The following is a 19732-nucleotide window of genomic DNA, read 5'->3' on the forward strand; positions in this document are numbered from 1 at the left end:
CTCATAAATTCTCCCTAATCTTGATTAATACAAATGATTTTTTTTGTATCAACAAATTTTATCACCTCACTATTCATCCCCTCTTCCAGATTGCTAATAAATATAGGCCGGAGGGGATGGCTTAGTGGTCTAAGCATCAGATTTGAAATACCTAGAGTCCCTGGAACTGCAGGTTTGAATGTCAGCAGAGTCAACCCAGCTCATCATTCTTCCAAGGTAGATAAATGAAGTTCCATGCAGATTACTGGGGTCATGAGGATGAGATCTTTAAAAACTGAGGTTTGTTATGAGTGATACAAATCCCATGTGTCTTTCTGAAAGAGTGAGGGTTTGGATCAAAGTTTCAAACAAAACTTCCCTCTGAACTTGTTCTATGGTCTCTCCTTATGCACTAATTGACATCCTCCTCCCTGGGGGTCTTTGAACTCACGAAATAATACTTCATTAGATTTATAACTATTACAGGAACCTTTTAGGAAAAAAGTCCTCTGCAAAAGAAAGAAAATGTGATGATTTTGTATTGACTGCCATTGGTTCTCTGGCCACTTTATTGTTAGAATGTTTCAGTTCATGACAGTTGGCCATTGTTATACTTTGTGCTTCTTAATTATCTAAAGCTCATGTTTGAGGGATTTCAAACATTCTTTTTTCCTTTATGATAGCCTTCAGTAAGAAAGGGTGTGCTACCAATAATGTTGGAAGAAATTTTGAAGACTAGACTCATGGTGAAGCAGTCAATGAAGGCTTACAAGCAAGACAGAGCCCTTTCACGAATGCTCGATGCACGACAGCTAGGACTTAAGCTTATAGCAAATGTCACATTTGGCTATACAGCTGCTAATTTTTCTGGGAGAATGCCATGCATTGAGGTAAGTGGTATTATTCTGTAGTTTCTTCAAAAGAGACTAAAGTAGCATTAAATGAAAACCTGTTTATTAAAGCAGTTTGTTTTGTTTTGAAACTTTAAAGGGTTTCATGTCCATGACATTGGATTAGTTTTCTCAAACCGGGGCTGTTGTGTCTTTGATAATTTTATAAATTAGCTTACACATATTTCTTTAACATATTTTTTTTAATATATTTTATTGATTTTTTACAGAGAGGAATGGAGAGAGATAGAGAGTCAGAAACATCGATGAGAGAGAAACATCGATCAGCCGCCTCCTGCACATCCACCACTGGGGATGTGCCCGCAACCCAGGTACATGCCCTTGACCGGAATCGAACCTAGGACCTTTCAGTCCGCAGGCTGACGCTCTATCCACTGAGCCAAACCGGTTTCGGCAACTTACACATATTTCTACATAACCTGGATGACCATATTGTAACCAACTATTAGCATAAGATTTCAATGCCACATTTATAGCAATGTTTACAACAACCTTGGTACTAACTAATTCCTTTTAATGTATTGATATAGATCTGATGAATAGTGTAGGTTGCTCCTCCAAATGTCAGAATGAACAACAATCATTTTATATTTATTCATGTAGCAGTAGATATAAAGCAAAACCTTTCTTGCCCTAACCGGTTTGGCTCAGTGGATAGAGCGTCGGCCTGTGGACTGAAAGGTCCCAGGTTCAATTCCGGTCAAGGGCATGTACCTTGGTTGTGGGCACATCCCCAGTAGGAGGTGTGCAGGAGGCAGCTGATTGATGTTTCTCTCTCATCGATGTTTCTACCTCTCTATCCCACTCCTTTCCTCTCTGTAAAAAATCAATAATATATATATATATATATATATATTTTAAAAGCAGAACCTTTCTTTTATAATAGTAGATGTAACTAAAAGATACTTTTCATAGAATAAGACTAATTTCTTATTATTTACTAAAGTAGGGTGTTAATTTGATATGAATTTAATATACTGTAACAGAGTAATATAATACTGGTGATTGAGAAAAGAATGATGTAATTTGTTTTGTTAATGATCTTTTTGTGTCAAATGAAGGCCAGAACATTGTGGTCTACCAATTATTTTCCTCTTTTATATACAATCTCAGCCCTGTACTAAAGTAATATTTTTCAAATTAGAAACCATGGCACAAAATATCCAACTGTGTTTTAATTTAATTACCACTCTTCCCTCTCTCCTTCCCCCTCACCCTCATGCCACTGAATCCTTCAGGTTGCATAGTCTTCGGGCAGGGATAGCTGCAAGAGTTCTGACTCTTCCGGGTGTAACTTAAGTGGGTCAGAGCAGGCAGCAGGAGGCGGACAGTTAGGGTCCATATGTGCATGTATCTCAAAAGCACATTTGACTCTGACACTAGGTGGCTCACCTACCCAGCTATTTGCCATCACATATTTTGAAGTGTATCTTTTTGAAAGTGGCAACAGCCGAAACCGGTTTGGCTCAGTGGATAGAGCGTGAGCCTGCGGACTGAAAGGTCCCAGGTTCGATTCCGGTCAAGGGCATGTACCTTGGTTGCGGGCAAATCCCCAGTGGGGAGTGCGCAGGAGGCAGCTGGTCGATGTTTCTAACTATCTCTCTCCTTTCCTCTCTGTAAAAACTCAATAAAATATATTAAAAAAAAAAAGAAAGTGGCAACAGATGACAGATTAAACATTTTATTAAAACTTGAATTTCAATTAGATAACATTTTTTAAATGTAGTAGGTTATTGTTGACCTACTTTTAATGCACAAAAAGGTCTCAACAGAGACCTTTAAATTTCTGCTACAGTATTTCTATTTATTCCTTTGTTCATACACTTAATATCTCCTTTATAAAGCAACTTTAAACAGCCTCTTAACTACTATTTAATCCTACATTTAGTTCAGATAATTCAAATTTTACAGTTAAAGGGGAAGGGATTATTATTACTATTGTCACTTCTTAACATGAGAGGAAAAAGTATGTAATTCTTACTTTAAAATTCTAAAAAAGAATGCTCCATTTGTGCTAATGGGCAGTTTTCCCCAACTCTTAGCTTTAACGAGTTAAATAAATGAAGCAGCAATGCTAAATACTATGTCAAGTTGATCATTAAGATTCACCACTCACCAGTGAAAAAACCCATTAGACATATACCTGCCTACTTGATTTAAATTGAATAATGTAATTTCCATCATATAATTATACGTTTTCCTTGTTTTACGATTATCTAAAAATTTTGTATAACCAGTCACTGAGATTTCAGTTCAGCATTAACTTTAATAATACTGAAAAATTATCATAACCTCCAACAAAATTTTGAAAAATACACATACACTCATGCATATACACAGAGTAATTTCCTGCTTGGTTGGTTATAAAGGCATATTAGAAAGTCCTTGAATAAGTAAGGTTCTGTTATTCCAGGAATCAAATATAGCTGTGTACTTGTGTAAAATGCAATCCATTGTACTTACTGTTATACTCACAGGCAAGTCTTGACTGGCTCCTTCTTTTAAATTCTTCATCTTATTTTCTTCTTGAATACTTGTAGAAAGAATGGTGACCCTGGTGACGATTTAGTTTCTTTTTATGTTCTTTTCCCTTTATTTAATTTTAGAAATGTTTAGTATTTAAAATTAAGTATTATATTTTAAAAGTCTATTGTCTTTACTAAGCTAAGTTAAAGTATTATTTTCAATGTGTTTGTACCAACAGGTTGGTGATAGTATTGTTCACAAAGCCAGAGAGACCTTGGAACGAGCTATTAAACTGGTGAATGATACCAAGAAATGGGGAGCGAGGGTTGTGTATGGTGATACTGACAGGTAATGAACTTTCTGTTTTGAAGCTGTCTTTTTGCGTCTCTTTAGATATTCATTTCAGTGTTTAGAATGGCTTAAGGGTAATCATTCCTAAAATAGAGTTTTATTTAAGTCCTTTCTGGTTCTTATGATCAGAGTTAGGGCAAGTCCTGATTTACCAAATATGATCCTAAGAGCAAGAAAACGTAAGTTTCCTGAGCCAAACACTGAAAATTCCCATGGCATTCTTCCAGGTAGCCAAGTAGAAAATGATCTATAAAAAACTTTGTACACAGGAGTCTAGTCTGTTTAAAGAAACAGCTTTTAATGTGAATAATATCTCATCTAGTTTCAGCTCTCTGAATTTAAATATATATCAAAATAAATAATAAAACTGTTCTTGAGGGACAATTGCCAAAGTTGTGAGTGGTTAACTTTTTACTAGGCTCCAAAGTCTGTTGTTAAGAATGATTCTTCATTGCCCTAACCGGTTTGGCTCAGTGGATAGAACGTCGGCCTGCGGACTGAATGGTCCCAGGTTCGATTCCGGCCAAGGGCATGTACCTTGGTTGCAGGCACATTCCCGGTAGGGGGTGTGCAGGAGGCAGTTGATCGATGTTTCTCTCTCATCGATGTTTCTAACTCTCTATTTCTCTCCCTTCCTCTCTGTAAAAAATCAATAAAATATATATTTTTTAAAAAAGAATGATTCTTCAAAAGGAAATCTATAACCTATTTTTTAAAATAAGGCTATATTGGTATAATGAGTATCAGATGGGCCTAAAGAGACAATATTATAGCTAAGGCCTGTTTGTTCTGCTTTAGTGAATGCTAAAATTAATTCAGATTGAGATCATTTATTTTAAAGACCTTAAGTAATATTGGATAAATCTTTTCTTAAGCTTTTCCTATCAGACTCCAGTATTGGCAGAGAAAGAGCTTTTCTAAAGAAACCATCCAAAGGAGATTCAAGTCCAATATAAAAAACACTTGAAGAAATGAGATTGGTTTAGGTGGGGCTCTAAGACTACAAACAAAAGTCTTAAAGTCATGTCTCAAGATATTGTCCATGTCCACTATTTAATGTCTTTCTACTAAAATTATAAGTACTAGCCATTGCTTCTGTTGATTTCAGATTGTGGTATATATTGAAATGTAAAATGCTATTTTAAAGTTAAATTATATTAGGAAAAAATGACCAATACATTTGTTTATAAGTTACTTTTGAGTATTTTTGTATTGGGATTTTTTTTATTCATATTAGAAATTCTTTCCTCTTGACCTGCATGTATTGCTGTGGGATTATACCTCCTAAATATCTTTCTGGAATTTAGTTTGACAGTATCTTTCAAAAAATATTTTTAGTGTCCACCATTTACCAAGAATTCTTTTAAAATTCACTTATAGGAATTTATTATGAGGTCACAGAGGTGTACCAAATTATTTTATATTAAATATTAGCAAAAAAAAAATTTAATGACCTAAATTTTCAGTGATAGTTTGGTTAAATTATACTATATCCATACATTGAAATACAGTACAACTGTTAAAATAATGTAAAAGAACTAGTGACACTGAAAATGTTCACAATATACTATTAAATGAAAGGAGAAAGTTATCCAGTGGTATGATCTGTGATCCCAAATGAGAAAAGATTTACAGATAATACACAAAAAATTTGGGGTATCTTTTATCTGAATGATAAGAGTATGTAGATGGCTATTTTCTTCTTTGTGCCTTTTTGTGTTTTCTAACTGTTCTTCAGTAAACATGTATTACAAAATAATATGTGTGTCTTTTTAAAGCTGGGTGGTTCTAGAAGGAAATTTCCTCCCACATCACAAGTAAAATTCCCATGTCTTTATACTCACATTTTTTCATTTATTCTCACATGATTGACCAAATTGTGTGTCATACAAATCTATAAATGTCTAGGAACAACCCAGGATCTTCTTGGCAGCTGTGATAACTGAGCTGGTCTGTGTGTAACTAAACTAGCAATATCAGATGTCTTAAAGAGCTGTAACAAGATATACCGTGTGTGCACAGGAAAGTTGTGATAATACAAGAAAGCTTAGATCAGAAGCAATTTAATAAGGAAGGATAAGAGGGGGGAATTTTTTTTTTTTTTAGTATTAGACATGTTAGCCAGGAAAGTTACTCTTGGTGAAACTTTTTTCTCACACTGACTTCCTTGTTACCCTACTCTATTTTTAATCTTCTAGTATGTTTGTGCTACTGAAAGGAGCTACTAAGGAGCAGTCTTTTAAGATTGGTCAGGAAATTGCTGAAGCTGTAACTGCTACCAATCCCAAACCAGTGAAATTGAAGTTTGAAAAGGTAAGAGAAATGTAATACTAATGATCACATATAAAAATCAAATAGCTTGTAGACATTTCTGACTTGTTGAATATATTTTCAGAATTAATAACAGTACACAGGCTATTAAAGTGTTATATTTAAAATATTTTTCCTTAGTTTTATATAATTTTCTCAAATCTTTTAAGTAATGTCTTTACATAAAGAAATGAAAAGACTGTTTCGGTTAAGTATTGATGTATAACAAACCACCCCAAATGTAGTGGTATAAAACACTCACCATCTTATTATGCTCAGGAATTCAGAAAGGTTGCAGCAGGGATGGCATATCTCTGCTCCACCATGTCTAAGTCCTCAGCTGAGAAAACTTAAAGGCTGGAGGTGACCCAGCTAAGGACTGAAATCACCTGAAGTGTGGTCACTCCCATGCTGGCTCTGGCTGGGACCCCAGCTGGGGCTGTCAGCTGGAACACCTGCACATGGCCTTTCCCTGAGGCTATTTGCTCGTCCTCACAGCATGATGGCTGAGTTCTAGGAATGAACAAAAGCTGTTCTGCTTTTTGTGACTTAGTCTCAAAATCACACACATCATAGCCTGTCTAGATTTAATGGGAAGAATGTCAGAGTCGCATTGTAGAAAGACCATGTGAAATAGGAGATATTAGTTAGACAGTTTGCCACAAGGACTTTCGACTATTTTCATTTTACTTTAGATGTCAAGTATGTATTTAGTTCTTTCTATATACAGTAGGTCCTCAGGTTACCTCAGAGATCCGTTCCTACAGCACGATGTAAGGCGATTTTCGCCGAAATTCGGAACCCACATATATAAGCACCTACGTCACTCACATGGAGCACATACACAGCAGTAATGAAGTGAAACAGTAAAAAAAAAAAGATAGATAATTCCTGACCTTTACTTGTGGTAAATAATTAATAAAAGACATAGAGCACATATGTACATATGTCGAAATGGTGGAACTTTTTTTTTTTAATAAATAAATGGGAGGTGGCAACGTAACCACCGAAACGACGTACGTGGAGTCCGACGTAACCTGAGGAGTGTTTGTAAAAGATACTGAGCTAGGAGAGGTGTGGAATGCAAAGCAGCCTAAGACACAGTCCTGCCTTCTAACGGCCAATAATCTAAAAGGAACAATTAGAAATGTATATGTGATCTTTTTTATTGTAAACGTAGGAAAGTCTCATAAAAGCAGACTCCCTAAGCACTGTAAGAGCACAAAGAAAAGGTGTGCTGTCCTGGCGGGTGGGGCACTCTGTGAGGAGGTGAGATTGTACTGTGTCTCGGAAAATGGTTAGATTTTCAGTAGCAGCCACAGGCAGCAGCATTTCTCAAGAAAAAATAATGGCATGTAGAAGGATGTGGAGTTGGAAAAGCCCAATGGGAATACGGAGAAGCAGAAGGGACATCTAGAAACATAAAATTAAGACCAGATTGTCTGGATACCAAGGTACAGTGTTTAAACTTGATTCAGCTAAGTTTATCAAAGAAGAGCATGACTTAGGCAGATAGGTTTGGGGAGGATTGACCTGTACGAGTGTACAAGAGGGGCTGGGAAGAGGAGAATCAAGACAAGATACTTCTTGCAACCTGCATAGCCTGAACTGGCAAGAATAAAGAAAGGACAATTCAAGAGATACTAAGAAAGAAGGGTTAGTAGGAGTTAGAAATGGTTGATTCAGGAGGGCGGGTGTAAAAAGGACAAAAAAGGAAGAATCAAATATGACGCCCAATGTTTATCGTGTACCTACTCTGAAGCAAGAATCCTGCTAGAAGAGATTCAAAGACTTGAACATGGTATCTGCCCTAAATGAAAAGTGAGCATTCTATGTGGGGGAAAGGGGAAAATTAGAAATAGTGGTAATGGGTACTGTCCTAGAAGTATGTGTATGGTGCTTTGGACTCCCAACCCCTCTGGCAAAGTGAAGAGCATGGTGTGCTTAGAAAATAACAGCAAACATAAAAATTTACCTGAAATGGGTCACAGACCTAACCATGAAAGCAAAAACTGCAAAACTTCTCAAAGATAACATACATTCGTTAAGAATTGTGAAGCTTTTGTTTATGATGAATATTAGTTTGTAGTGTTGTTTTTTTCCTTGTATTGTCTTTGTTTGGGGGACCAAAGAAAAAAAAGGTTGCCCCTGACTGGTTTGGCTCAGTGGATAGAGCGTCAGCCGGCGGACTGAAAGGCCCCAGGTTCAATTCCGGTCAAGGGCATGTACCTTGGTTGCGGGCACATCCCCAGTGGGGAGTGTGCAGAAAGCAGCTGATCGATGTTTCTCTCCCATTGATGTTTCTAACTCTCTAAGCCTCTCCCTTCCTCTCTGTAAAAAATCAATAAAATATATTTAAAAAAAAAAAAAAAGGTTGGACTCATGAGTTGGAAGTGTTACCTCTTCTAAGATTAGTGCAACTATTTCTTCCTTAAATGGTTGATAGGATTTACCAGTGAAGCCATCTGACTCTGAAATTTTATTGGGAGGGAGGTTAATTACAAATTAAACATCTTTCATATATATTGAATTATTCAGCTTTTTTATGTCAGTTTTGATAACTGGTTGTCAAGGAATTTGTCCATTTATCCTATGTTGACAAATTTATGGGCATAAATTATATTTCCTTATTGTGGTTTTGTTATCAATAAGATTTTTAGTGGTATCCTTCCTTCTATTTTTGATATAATTTTTCTTTTCTTAATCATTCCATTAATTTTTACTCTTTATGTCCTTATACTTACTTTGGGTTTAGTTTGCTTTTCCTTAATTTAGAAGTTTGAATCATTGATTTCAAACATATTTTTTAATTATAAGCATTTGAAGATACAAATTGTCCTCTAAACACTACTTTAGCTTCACGTTTTAAAATCTTGTGTTTTCATTATTATTTGCTTCAACGATAGGCTATTTAGAAGTGTGTTGTTCGAGTTCCAAATATTTAAGGATATTCCAGAAATCTTTTTATTATTCCTAATTTAATTTCATTGTGGTCAAAGAACATACTCTGTATGACTTTAGTGCTTTTAAGTTTGAAATTTGTTATTTGGTCCAACATATGATCTGTTTTAGTGAATGCTCTCATGTAACACTGAATAGCCATGTGTATTCTGAATGTTCTATAAATGTCACTTAGTTGATAATGTTGTTGAAGCCTTCTATATTCTTACTGATTTCCTGTAAATTTTTAAAAGACAGGTGTTAAAATCTCCACGTATAATCATGGATTTGCCTTTTTCTCCCTTTTAGTTCTTTCAGTTTCTATTCCATATGTTTTCAAGTTTACTTATTAGATGCCTACACATTCACGATTATGTATCTTCTTGGTTAATTGATACTTTTATCTTTGATAATATTCCTTGTCTTAAAACCTACTTTTTATTAAATAGCCACTCCAACTTTGTTTTGATTAGTGTTAGCATGTGTATATTTTTCCATATTTTATTTTTAACCTTTATGTGTCCTTGTATTTAAAGTGGATTTCTAGTAGATAGCTTATAGTTAAGCCTCACTATTTGATCAGATATAATCTGATCATTTCTACCTTTTTATTGGGATGTTTAGACCATTTACATTTAATATAATTATTGATAAAGGAAGGGGAAGGATCTATTGGGTAACTTAAAAAAAAGGGAGAGTGCACATACCCATTGATCTAGGAATTCCACTTCAAATTTTTCTGTGGATTAATCCATGCAAGGTTGGTGGAACAGTATTTGTAATTCCAAAAGACTGGAAACCTCCTAAGTGACCCATAGTAGGTAACAGGTTACATAAATTGTGATACCCTCACATAATGGACTATTATCTCCAAGATAAATTATTAAATGAAATAAGCAAAGTTCAGAATGATGTATATAGTAAGCTACCCTTATGTGTATAAGTACATGTATGTGCATAGAATATCTCTGGAAGGATACACAGGAGATGAATAACAGGATGGCTCTAGGGAGGGACAAATAGAGGTTGGGGGACCAGGACTTTTCATTGTAAATTCTCTCACAACTTTTTTAATATTGAGAGCTATCTACTAGAAATCCACTTTAAATACATGTGTGGGTAATGCTTAAAGCAATTTTTAATTATTTAATAGGGTATTATTGATGACTTTTGAGACAGCAGTGTTAGTTGAGGTAGGAGCAAAATTGATGGTACAGGCACAGGAGTACATGATGAAGAGGTAAACACAACTCATTGTGTGTGTTTTCACCTCTAAGTATTATATTGTGAATTAGTTGGGCCCTGAGACATATTTAGACTTTTTCTATAATTGACATTTGTTTAAAGAGAAAAAAAGACTTAAAAATAGATATTCATGGTAGAGGTGGAAAAATGGTTATTGAGAGACATTTTGTTCCATTTTATCACAGGTGTATTTACCCTGTGTTTTACAAACAAAAAAGAGATATGTGGGTTACATGTATGAAACACTGGATCAAAAGGACCCAGTATTTGATGCAAAAGGAATAGAAACAGTCAGAAGAGATTCCTGCCCTGCTGTTTCTAAGGTAAGTTTTATCTATCTTGTTTTCATTTTTGAGAAATAAGCAGCTAAAGAATCTAGTGAAAATCCTTAGCACACATCTAGGCAGAAGAACTATAGCCTATATGCCTATCTATAACTACAAGAGGAACTAAATGATGTTTGAGAATTCATTTCTAATGAAACAATGTATCCGATGTTAGTCCTTAGTTTCTAACTCCTTCCCACACCTTACCTTTTACCACAATTGCTAAAAAAAATCAACACATGAACCTGATAAGATTTTCCTGCCTATCACCTGGAACTGATCCTATATAGTAAAAGGCTAATACGCAAGTTGACCAAACGGCGGAACGACCGGTCGCTATGATGCACACTGACCACCAGGGGGAGCACCGCTCAGCCAGAAGGCCTGAGCCGGGCTCATGGCTGGCAAGCGCAGCAGCAATGGCGGGAGCCTCTCCTGCCTCAGTGGTAGCACAAAGGATGTCCAACTGCCTGATTAGGCCCGCTCCCCATCAGTCAGACATCCCTCAAGGGCAGCTGGACTGCGAGAGGGCACAGGCCGGGCTGAGGGGGGGACTCCCCCATCCCCACCCCCAAGTGCACGAATTTCGTGCACCAGGTCTCTAGTAAATACATATTATCATATGACAACACGCAAAAGCTAGGAAGCTTTTTGGATAAAGAGAAACTAGCAACAGAGATATTTCATAAGCAATATAATACATCCTAGTTTAATTGAAATTTTGTTTACTTGGGTCATCAGATATAAGTTAGGGTTAGCAGATATAAGTTAGGAAGATTTCTGAAGAATGGTACTTAAATTACTGAAATTTCTCAGCTATGGTAATATTAACCATAGTATATTATATTTAATTTTTCTTTACTCAGTCCCAGACTCTTCCTATAACCAAAAATAAGTGGCATAAATGGAAACGTACTCAACACACTGAGTTTTATGAGAGCATTAAAAGCATAATAAATTGACTATCAATTTGTTATTGTCAGAATGACATATATGTAATGTTATACGAATCTGAGGTGTTCGTTAATACTAGTTTCTGGAAGAAATATCATCCAGTGCATTCTTTCTCTGAGGGCAGAATCGTACCGAGGCTAAACTAGCAAACATCCTGTGTAAATAAGTATGGGTTCCAGTTCTCAGAATAAGATCAGAACTTTTACCTGGAACTAATTTAAATTCAGTCCACTAAATAAATCCACCTACGTCAGTCATTTTCTAGTAGAAATAATCCCAATACAGAAAATTCTGTCACAGTTAGTATATACTTATTGACACTAGAAAAAGACTAATTTTGATTTCACTGCTTGGTGATATTTAAATTCTTTCCTGTCCATCTGAATCAGGACCTTTTTACAACAGGGTAAATAAAACAATGCATGAAATCATGCCTGGCTTCTTGTGCCTAGAGCGCTTTTACCTGTTTAAGAAAACGGAAATGTTTTTTGTCACTTCACACAGAGCAAATATTTCATCTGCATGTCAGTTGATAGGATTTTTCTCAAATGACATGATATTCTACTTTTAGAAATAGCTATATAAAGTCTCTAAAATATTTTCTAATTTCTAATAATTCATCCAATCATTGTAAAAAGCAGGTTATTTAGGTAGATCACATTAACCAGTAGTCACATAATTGAAAATATAACAATAATGATGATATGCTAGGAGATATTTTATCTATATGAGCATATCCTTTCCTTTTTTGTTTTGTTTTTTTGTTTTAAGATACTTGAGCGTTCTCTAAAGCTGCTATTTGAAACAAGAGATATAAGTTTAATTAAACAGTATGTTCAGCGACAATGTATGAAGCTTATGGAAGGAAAGGCCAGCATTCAAGATTTTATCTTTGCCAAGGAATACAGAGGAAGTTCCTCTTACAAACCTGGAGCTTGTGTGCCAGCCCTTGAGCTTACAAGGTAATGATGTGCACAGCAGTACAAATCTCAACTCTTAGAAATGTAGTCCTGGGGTTCTGAATGGTTTGGAGAAGATGAAAAGACTCATTCATAGGCACAGATACACGCTTGTTTCTTCACATGCAACCTCACTAAAAGTGAATGGGGCTCCCGCACATTGTGAGCTCTCAAGAGGAAGGAGGAACTTGCATCTCCACTTCTGGACTCCCTTTGGGTAACTGAAGTCAGTGAATTGTAATCTGGGGCAGAGCTTGAATCATTGTTTCTCACATCAGTCACTAGGCAGTCCTTAATAGTGATCTACCAAAGCACTGACATGTGTCATTCTGGAATCAGGTCATCTAACCAGCAAAACTTTCTTACTTATCTTTCATTGTTAGATTTATGATTTTTAGTTCTTATTCTTAAGGGATTAAAAACATTTTTAGCTAATTGATATCTGCCAACTAAGAATATACAGTTCTCAAAAAAGTTGCAACTCTAACGCAAAGTTATCCCTTGTAGCTTTCTCACGGTTTCAATGTCGTTTACTTCTCATTTAACTTTCTGGAAAGGCACATCCCATGACAGTCTTTGAGTGCATATTTTATTTGGATTTAAATAGGAAAATGCTTACCTATGACCGGCGCTCTGAGCCTCGAGTTGGGGAGCGAGTGCCATACGTGATCATTTACGGGACCCCCGGAGTACCACTCATCCAGCTGGTGAGGCACCCCATGGAACTCCTGCAGGACCCGACTCTGAGACTGAATGCCACTTACTACATCACCAAGCAGATCCTCCCACCCCTGGCAAGAGTCTTCTCACTTATTGGTATTGATGTCTTCAACTGGTATCATGAATTACCAAGGGTAAGTCTACTAATGTACCTGTTTTGTGACTGTAGAGAGAAGTCACTTAAGATTTCCTGTAGAAGCAAATATTTTATTTAATGTTAAAATAGCATTTTACTAAAGTAAAGCACGCAGTGTGGATCTTAGCAATCTCAGTTCACTCAGAAGCCTGACGGAGTGGTCTGACTCTGTAACAATCTGGGATACATTACGCTAGGAAAAAAGTAGCTTTTTTATCTCCTTTTTCGAATTAGATCTGTTCAGTCATTTGCTGTTACCTCAGATTATGAAAGGTGGATGGTATTCAGGCCAACACGTACAAATTCATGCTCACGTTATTTTCGCTTTCTCAGTAAGTACTTACGACCCAAGGTGAAGACTAAGCTAGTAAGCGAGGCTGACGTGCTTCAGAGTCCGTGCTGGTCAGCATCTATAACGCTGTATCCTGCTCTACGCCAGAAAGCTATTACTATTCCATCTCATCACAGAAAGAAGTTAAACCACTGGCATTTCTAAGAAGCTGACCTAATTACTTTTATGCAGTGATTTATAAGACACCAATGGTATAATATGCCAATGATATAATAACAATATGATCATGTATTTCAATGTAAAAAGAGAACCAGAAGACAGACTGTTGAAACCAGCATTAACTCCAAGTGAAGAATGCTTGGTGGTGTGCATCCAGTTGCATTTGAGATGCTCCAGGTTCACTTTTGCTTGACTTTGCACCCTGCTGCCTAACAGGTCATTTTTAACCTCTACCTGCCTTGTTTCCATGGCCCACATCATGCAGCCTTAAACGGCATCTCTCTCAGCCTGGACCTCTCCCATTGCCCTGTGTGACCTAAGACATCTATGTTTTTCAACCAAGAATACTAAGTGGCAGGAGATGATTATTTTTCAAAAGGAATAACATTATATCTGATGATAATTAAATGTGATCTCTATGAAAGGAAGGACTTTGTTCATTTCTATAGCCTCCCTGTCTAGAATAGTGCCTGACACACAGTGGTTACTTAACAGTTGATGCATAAATGAAATAATGCCTCAGTAGATTAGCAGTTAGCATGAGAATAGTCGCTCTGCTATGCAGTGGCTCAGAGTTATTTCTGGATTGATGATTTATAGATCCAGAAAGCCACCAGCTCCTCTCGAAGTGACCCTGAAGGGCGGAAAGGCACCATTTCACAGTATTTCACTACCTTGCACTGTCCTGTGTGTGACGACCTGACTCAGCACGGCGTCTGTAGTAAATGTCGGAGCCAACCTCAGCATGTCGCAGTCATCCTCAACCAAGAAATTCGGGAGTTGGAACGCAAACAGGAGCAACTCGTAAAGGTACAGCTTCATTCAGTAGACCCAGAATCCCAAGCAGTCTGACGTTTGGGGAAATGTAGTCAGCTCTCAGGTTATGAGATATCAAACTGGTATGAAAGGTAGGTGGAGTAAGGATTATCCTATATAATAAAAGGGGAATATGCAAATTGACCCTAACAGCAGAACAACTGGGAACAACCAGTCACTACAGGAGCTGCCCCCTGGTGGTCAGTGCAATCCCACAGAGGGAGCTCTGCTCAGCCACAAGCCGGGCTGATGGCTGCAAGTGCAGCCGCGGTGGCTAGTGGTGGGAGCCTTTCCCTCCTCAGCAGCGCTAAGGATGTTGTCTGCTCACAGGCCTGATGCAACCCAACCACCAACACATAAAGGCCAGGTTCTGCCACCATCCTCAAAGTAAAGAAGCTTTTGAACCAAGACAGACTCAGCCCCTTAGTAGGAAAGCTGTCACACAGGTGAACAGGGAGAGAAACCACCTCGGAGGAGACTACGCTTTTAAGAATTCAAAAATTCTGGAAAGGTGATTAGGGATTGGTAACCAGCAGTCGCCAACTGGTGGTCTGCAGACCACTGGATAAACTATTTCATCTGCATTATTCTAGTTCAGTGATGGCGAACCTATGACACGCGTGTCAGAGGTGACACGCGAACTCATTTTTTTGGTTGATTTTTCTTTGTTAAATGGCATTTAAATATATAAAATAAATATAAAAAATATAAATCTTTGTTTTACTATGGTTGCAAATATCAAAAAATTTCTATATGTGACATGGCACCAGAGTTAAGTTAGGGTTTTTCAAAATGCTGACACGCCAAGCTCAAAAGGTTCGCCACTACTGTTCTAGTTGCTACAGTTTATACTGGTAGAACATTCTTAAGTTTTAGAGAATATAGCCAGTTATCCAGAATGCACTAAACAGATCTTATTAAGGGCGACAGAATCTAAAAGGTATGATTACTTTGATGCAGCCACAGAAGCTGAGCTTGTTGAAATAAGCTGACTTTTCCCTCTGTCCCCTATGTCCTAAATAGTTCTTAAATACCTTCCTTTTCCTCTGTTACCATTCTGGTCCATCTCCCCGTCTCCCCTCTCTGATAAAATTCAAACTCCTTATCATGCTTCATACATATTTCTCTGTTCTGGCCCCTACCTGCTTCCTCTCTGTCACCATTTCTTCCCTTCTCCCTGTCACACTCTACCTCCCACCCATACAATATGAACTTCTTTCGGGTCCATGAATGTACCTTATTCTCTCTCACGTCCTGGCCTTTAAACATACTATTCCTCTGCCTGGAATGCTTTCCTCTCCTCTCACCAGTCATCACCTGAGGAGAGGAGTCAGCTTAAACCTCCAGACCAGGGAGGCCTTCCATCCCTACAGTGGGCTCCTGCTTTACTGTGATGTGTGTGTGTCTGTCCTCCCCACTAGACACAGTGAGCCTGGGAGGGCAGAGGCCTGCCCTGCTCCCACTGCTGAGCGGGCTGCCTTGGCATGGAAGCCAGCCTGTGCCAGTGGTGCGTAAACGTGCATTGAACTGTGCCTGCTGACTGCACAGTTAAAGCAGCGATTGGTCACATGTGATGACCATCTGATTTTCAGCCACTTAGACTAGAACCACAAAACTAGTACAGAGCAACCACTGAAGTCACTGGGTGTTCGCAGATTCTGTTGTATAGGTTGTTGCCCTGACAACAGCAACCAACCCTGATTAGGCAAGTCCCTTGAAGTCAGAGGCTGAGTGGTCTCTTCCCTCCACGGCATACACTGCACCAGTTGGTGCCATTAATATCACCAGAACCCTCTTTCAATAATAGTAGGACTTATTTCTTCTAAAAATGCAGCTTTAAAAGAAGTGATGCCGTTTATAAATAAGGATAGTTTGTCATCTTTTAAGAGATATTTTTAACTTTAGGGTATTTTTTTAAGATAATTAAAATGTGTGTCCCCTGTATACTAGATAATCTGTAGGAGTTTTCATAGCAGAAATTAGAGATGAAATGAGAAATGGTGAGAAACATTAGTAATAGGAGATTATGATATGCCTCTCTCAACCCAAGACCAATCAAGTGATCAGAAATAAGAACACTTATGAAAGAATATCTAAACATCATTATGAGGTAGACCTTATGATTATATATCAGACTAACACAATATTAGAGAATAGTCCATCTTAAGTGTTTATGGACTGTTAAAAAATTGACCATATCTTCTGTAAAGAAAACCTTACTAAATTTCTGAAGTAGACATATTACAACATTTTATTGATACAATGCTATAAAGCTAGTAATTATAAACTCAGAAAATAAAATGATCCTTCCACTTGGAAATTTTAACACTGCTTATTAAACAGACATTACATTATGTATAAGATTGTAGACAGCCATAGCAGATCTAGAAACATTCATCACTGCAAACACTTTTAATAGTAAACACGAAGGAATGAAAATAAAGCATCTGATTGAAAACTTTTTAAAAAATAAGAAAGCCAAAGGATAGCAAAAAGAATCAAGACTAAAGCAGATCATTAAAACCTGATCATTATGTAAGAAATAACGCTTCTTTTTTTTAAATTGCCTTATGGTTTATTATTTTCCCTCAGATCAGATCTTATTTTTAAATATCTGCTTCCATGTAAGCTAAAAAGTAAGTTTTAAATGTAAGCTGAATTGAGCTGTAATGCTCAGGGTTTAAATCGGCAGTAAAGGATCTAGGAACTAAACATGGAGTTAAATTCAGTGAGGCAAGTAATTCCACCCTGGCTTATCTGTCCGACCAGCACAGAGAGCATAAATATTTATCAGTGTGTCCGGGCACCTGAGCGCAGCACGCAGACTGTCACTCAGAAATCCTGTACTTGGAAATAGGTTTGAGTCTCTTGTCAGAGGGTTAGTGAAAAGCTTCATAGGAGAACCACATACTTGGTCTTCGGCTGAAGCACACGTTTCTCAGTGGTTTGCTTGAGGCAGCATCATTGTATTAGATGCAGTAACCAGTGTGCTCAGAAAAACGTGCCTTCAGGTGACCGGGAGATACTGAGGAAAGAACAAGTGTATTGCCTGAGACATCTCCTAAAACCAGAGCTCTGCTGGGACCAGAATTAACTAGAGCAGACTTGATTTCTCTCCTAAAGGACAGTCTAGAGCAGTAGCTATTCAGTATTTCTTCTTTAATGGCTTGCATACACTATCCAGGTAAAAAATCGGCCTGTATTTTCTTGACCCTTGGGATGCTCAATATTCATCCTTTTCAATTTTTTGATGTTTCTCATGTTTTAAATTTTTTTTTTTTACTGACTTGAGACTACATATTGTTTAAAACCTGATCATTATGTAAGAAATAACGCTTCTTTTTTTTAAATTGCCTTATGGTTTATTATTTTCCCTCAGATCAGATCTTATACATCAGAATCACCTGGGAGCCCTAAGCAGGAAAGATTCTTAGGCTCTCTATCCATTTCCATCTCTGTTCTATTCATTGGCCCAGGTTGGGGCTCAGGCATTAGTACATTTTTAAGCTCATGTACATACAGAGTTGAGAACCACTGGTCTAGACTACTACTTTTAAATTCTCATCCTTCTATTTTTCTCTTTTGAAAGAAGAAAATGAATCACTTTTTTATGATTGGCATTTAACAAGATAAACCTTAACAACTTGAAAAAGTGCTTATAGCTCACTTAAGAGACAGCCTTTGAATGGTTATTCGGTAGCTTAGTATGCGGATCTTAATATAATAGCATTCTACTGTAAATGGATGCTGATCTCAGGAATGAAATGAATACTTGGGGGATTTTGTGCTCTATGTTTTGTGAAATAATATCCTTTAGAAATGTCTCAAAGAGATAAAAACTAATGAAATGTTCTGTAATGTATTGTGTGCCAGATGTCTGCCAGTAATCTGTGGTGGGTCAGAATGGCGGGATTATAAAAGTTTGCTGCTTACACATATTCAGAGGCATTTCCCTATTGTTTCATGTAATCCTCTTCTACTTTCAGATTTGCAAGAACTGCACAGGTTGCTTTGATCGACATATCCCGTGTGTTTCTCTGAACTGCCCTGTACTTTTCAAACTCTCCCGAGTAAATAGAGAATTATCCAAGGCACCATATCTTCGGCAATTACTAGACCAGTTTTAAATTCTCAATATCACAGAATTCCAGGTGCTATTTTTTTCAGTGTTTACCACTAAACTGTTGTGCATGGTGCTTTTTCAACTTTCATCAAGTCAAGTATGTTCATTGTCTATTATCTGAAGACTATGAAGACTTTTATGCTAACTGAATTAAAAATTGTACTTGTTGATCTCTGAATAGCTCACTTCTTACGATGTACAAACTCCTCATCCTTTCACCCTTCAACATTGTTTTATAATGCAGGTGTGGCATTTGCTCCAGTATGTGTAACATCTTGTAAATCCATCTGAGTAGATCATATTTACTTCCCTGTGGAAGGAGCACTGAAAAACCTCTTTTAAAAAACCATTCGTGTGTTTTCCTTGAACTGTCTGTATCAAGACGTGTTACTTAGAGATATCCATTCACTTCATAATTTTGACTGCGAAATATTTTGTAAATACACTTTTTTACTTTTCAAACAACTGAGTAAAATGTGCAATGAATTTTATACAAATGATTTTCAAGTTGTTTGATATATTTCCTCTAGGTTTTGCTTGACTCAGAGTAGAGTTGTTATTCTGATCAAACTGTGCAAACAGTAGTACCACGTGTAGCATTTTGAAACATTATTTTCTAAAACCGCTGTCTTGCTGTAGCTATTAATGGGGCATTGTGAGGAACTGTGCAAAGACATTTTTGTTACAAACCTGTGGGCCTGTTGCAATACTTTAAAAATAAAAAATTTTATTCCATTTTTGCTTGTTTTGTATAGACATTTCTATTGCTTCTAAATATGCTTAAAATATTTTCTTTTCTTACGTACTGTACAGTTAATCTTATTTGCCATCATCTTGAACACAAAATGTGTATTTAGAATATTTGTATAACTGTATAAAATGAAGAAGGAATTATGTGATCAGTGCATTGTTTTTTAAACTGGAAATCATTTTGTTTTAAAAGTTAATAATGGAAACCCTATTAAAATTGAATAAAATATGAAAT

General features: G+C 36.9%; 1 protein-coding gene across 11 annotated transcripts in view; it reads left to right on the forward strand.

The window, feature by feature from the left end:
• REV3L (REV3 like, DNA directed polymerase zeta catalytic subunit) overlaps positions 1–19732 on the forward strand; it is a 167006-nt gene extending 147274 nt beyond the window's left edge. For 9 of the 11 annotated variants that reach the window (XM_015561634.1, XM_015561636.1, XM_015561633.1 and 6 more), the window contains 8 exons: positions 663–869; positions 3595–3704; positions 5906–6020; positions 10388–10525; positions 12254–12444; positions 13049–13295; positions 14409–14618; positions 18611–19724. In XM_015561634.1, the coding sequence (XP_015417120.1) occupies positions 663–869; positions 3595–3704; positions 5906–6020; positions 10388–10525; positions 12254–12444; positions 13049–13295; positions 14409–14618; positions 18611–18751 (1359 nt within the window). In that variant the 3' untranslated portion in view covers positions 18752–19724. Of the gene's footprint in view, positions 1–89; positions 219–662; positions 870–3594; positions 3705–5905; positions 6021–10387; positions 10526–12253; positions 12445–13048; positions 13296–14408; positions 14619–18610 lie in introns of those variants that run through there. The other 2 variants (XM_015561638.1, XM_015561642.1) reach the window with 2 other exon arrangements.

The sequence above is a fragment of the Myotis davidii genome, unplaced genomic scaffold, assembly GCF_000327345.1.
Source record: "Myotis davidii unplaced genomic scaffold, ASM32734v1 scaffold196, whole genome shotgun sequence".
In the NCBI taxonomy this organism is placed as follows: domain Eukaryota; kingdom Metazoa; phylum Chordata; class Mammalia; order Chiroptera; family Vespertilionidae; genus Myotis; species Myotis davidii.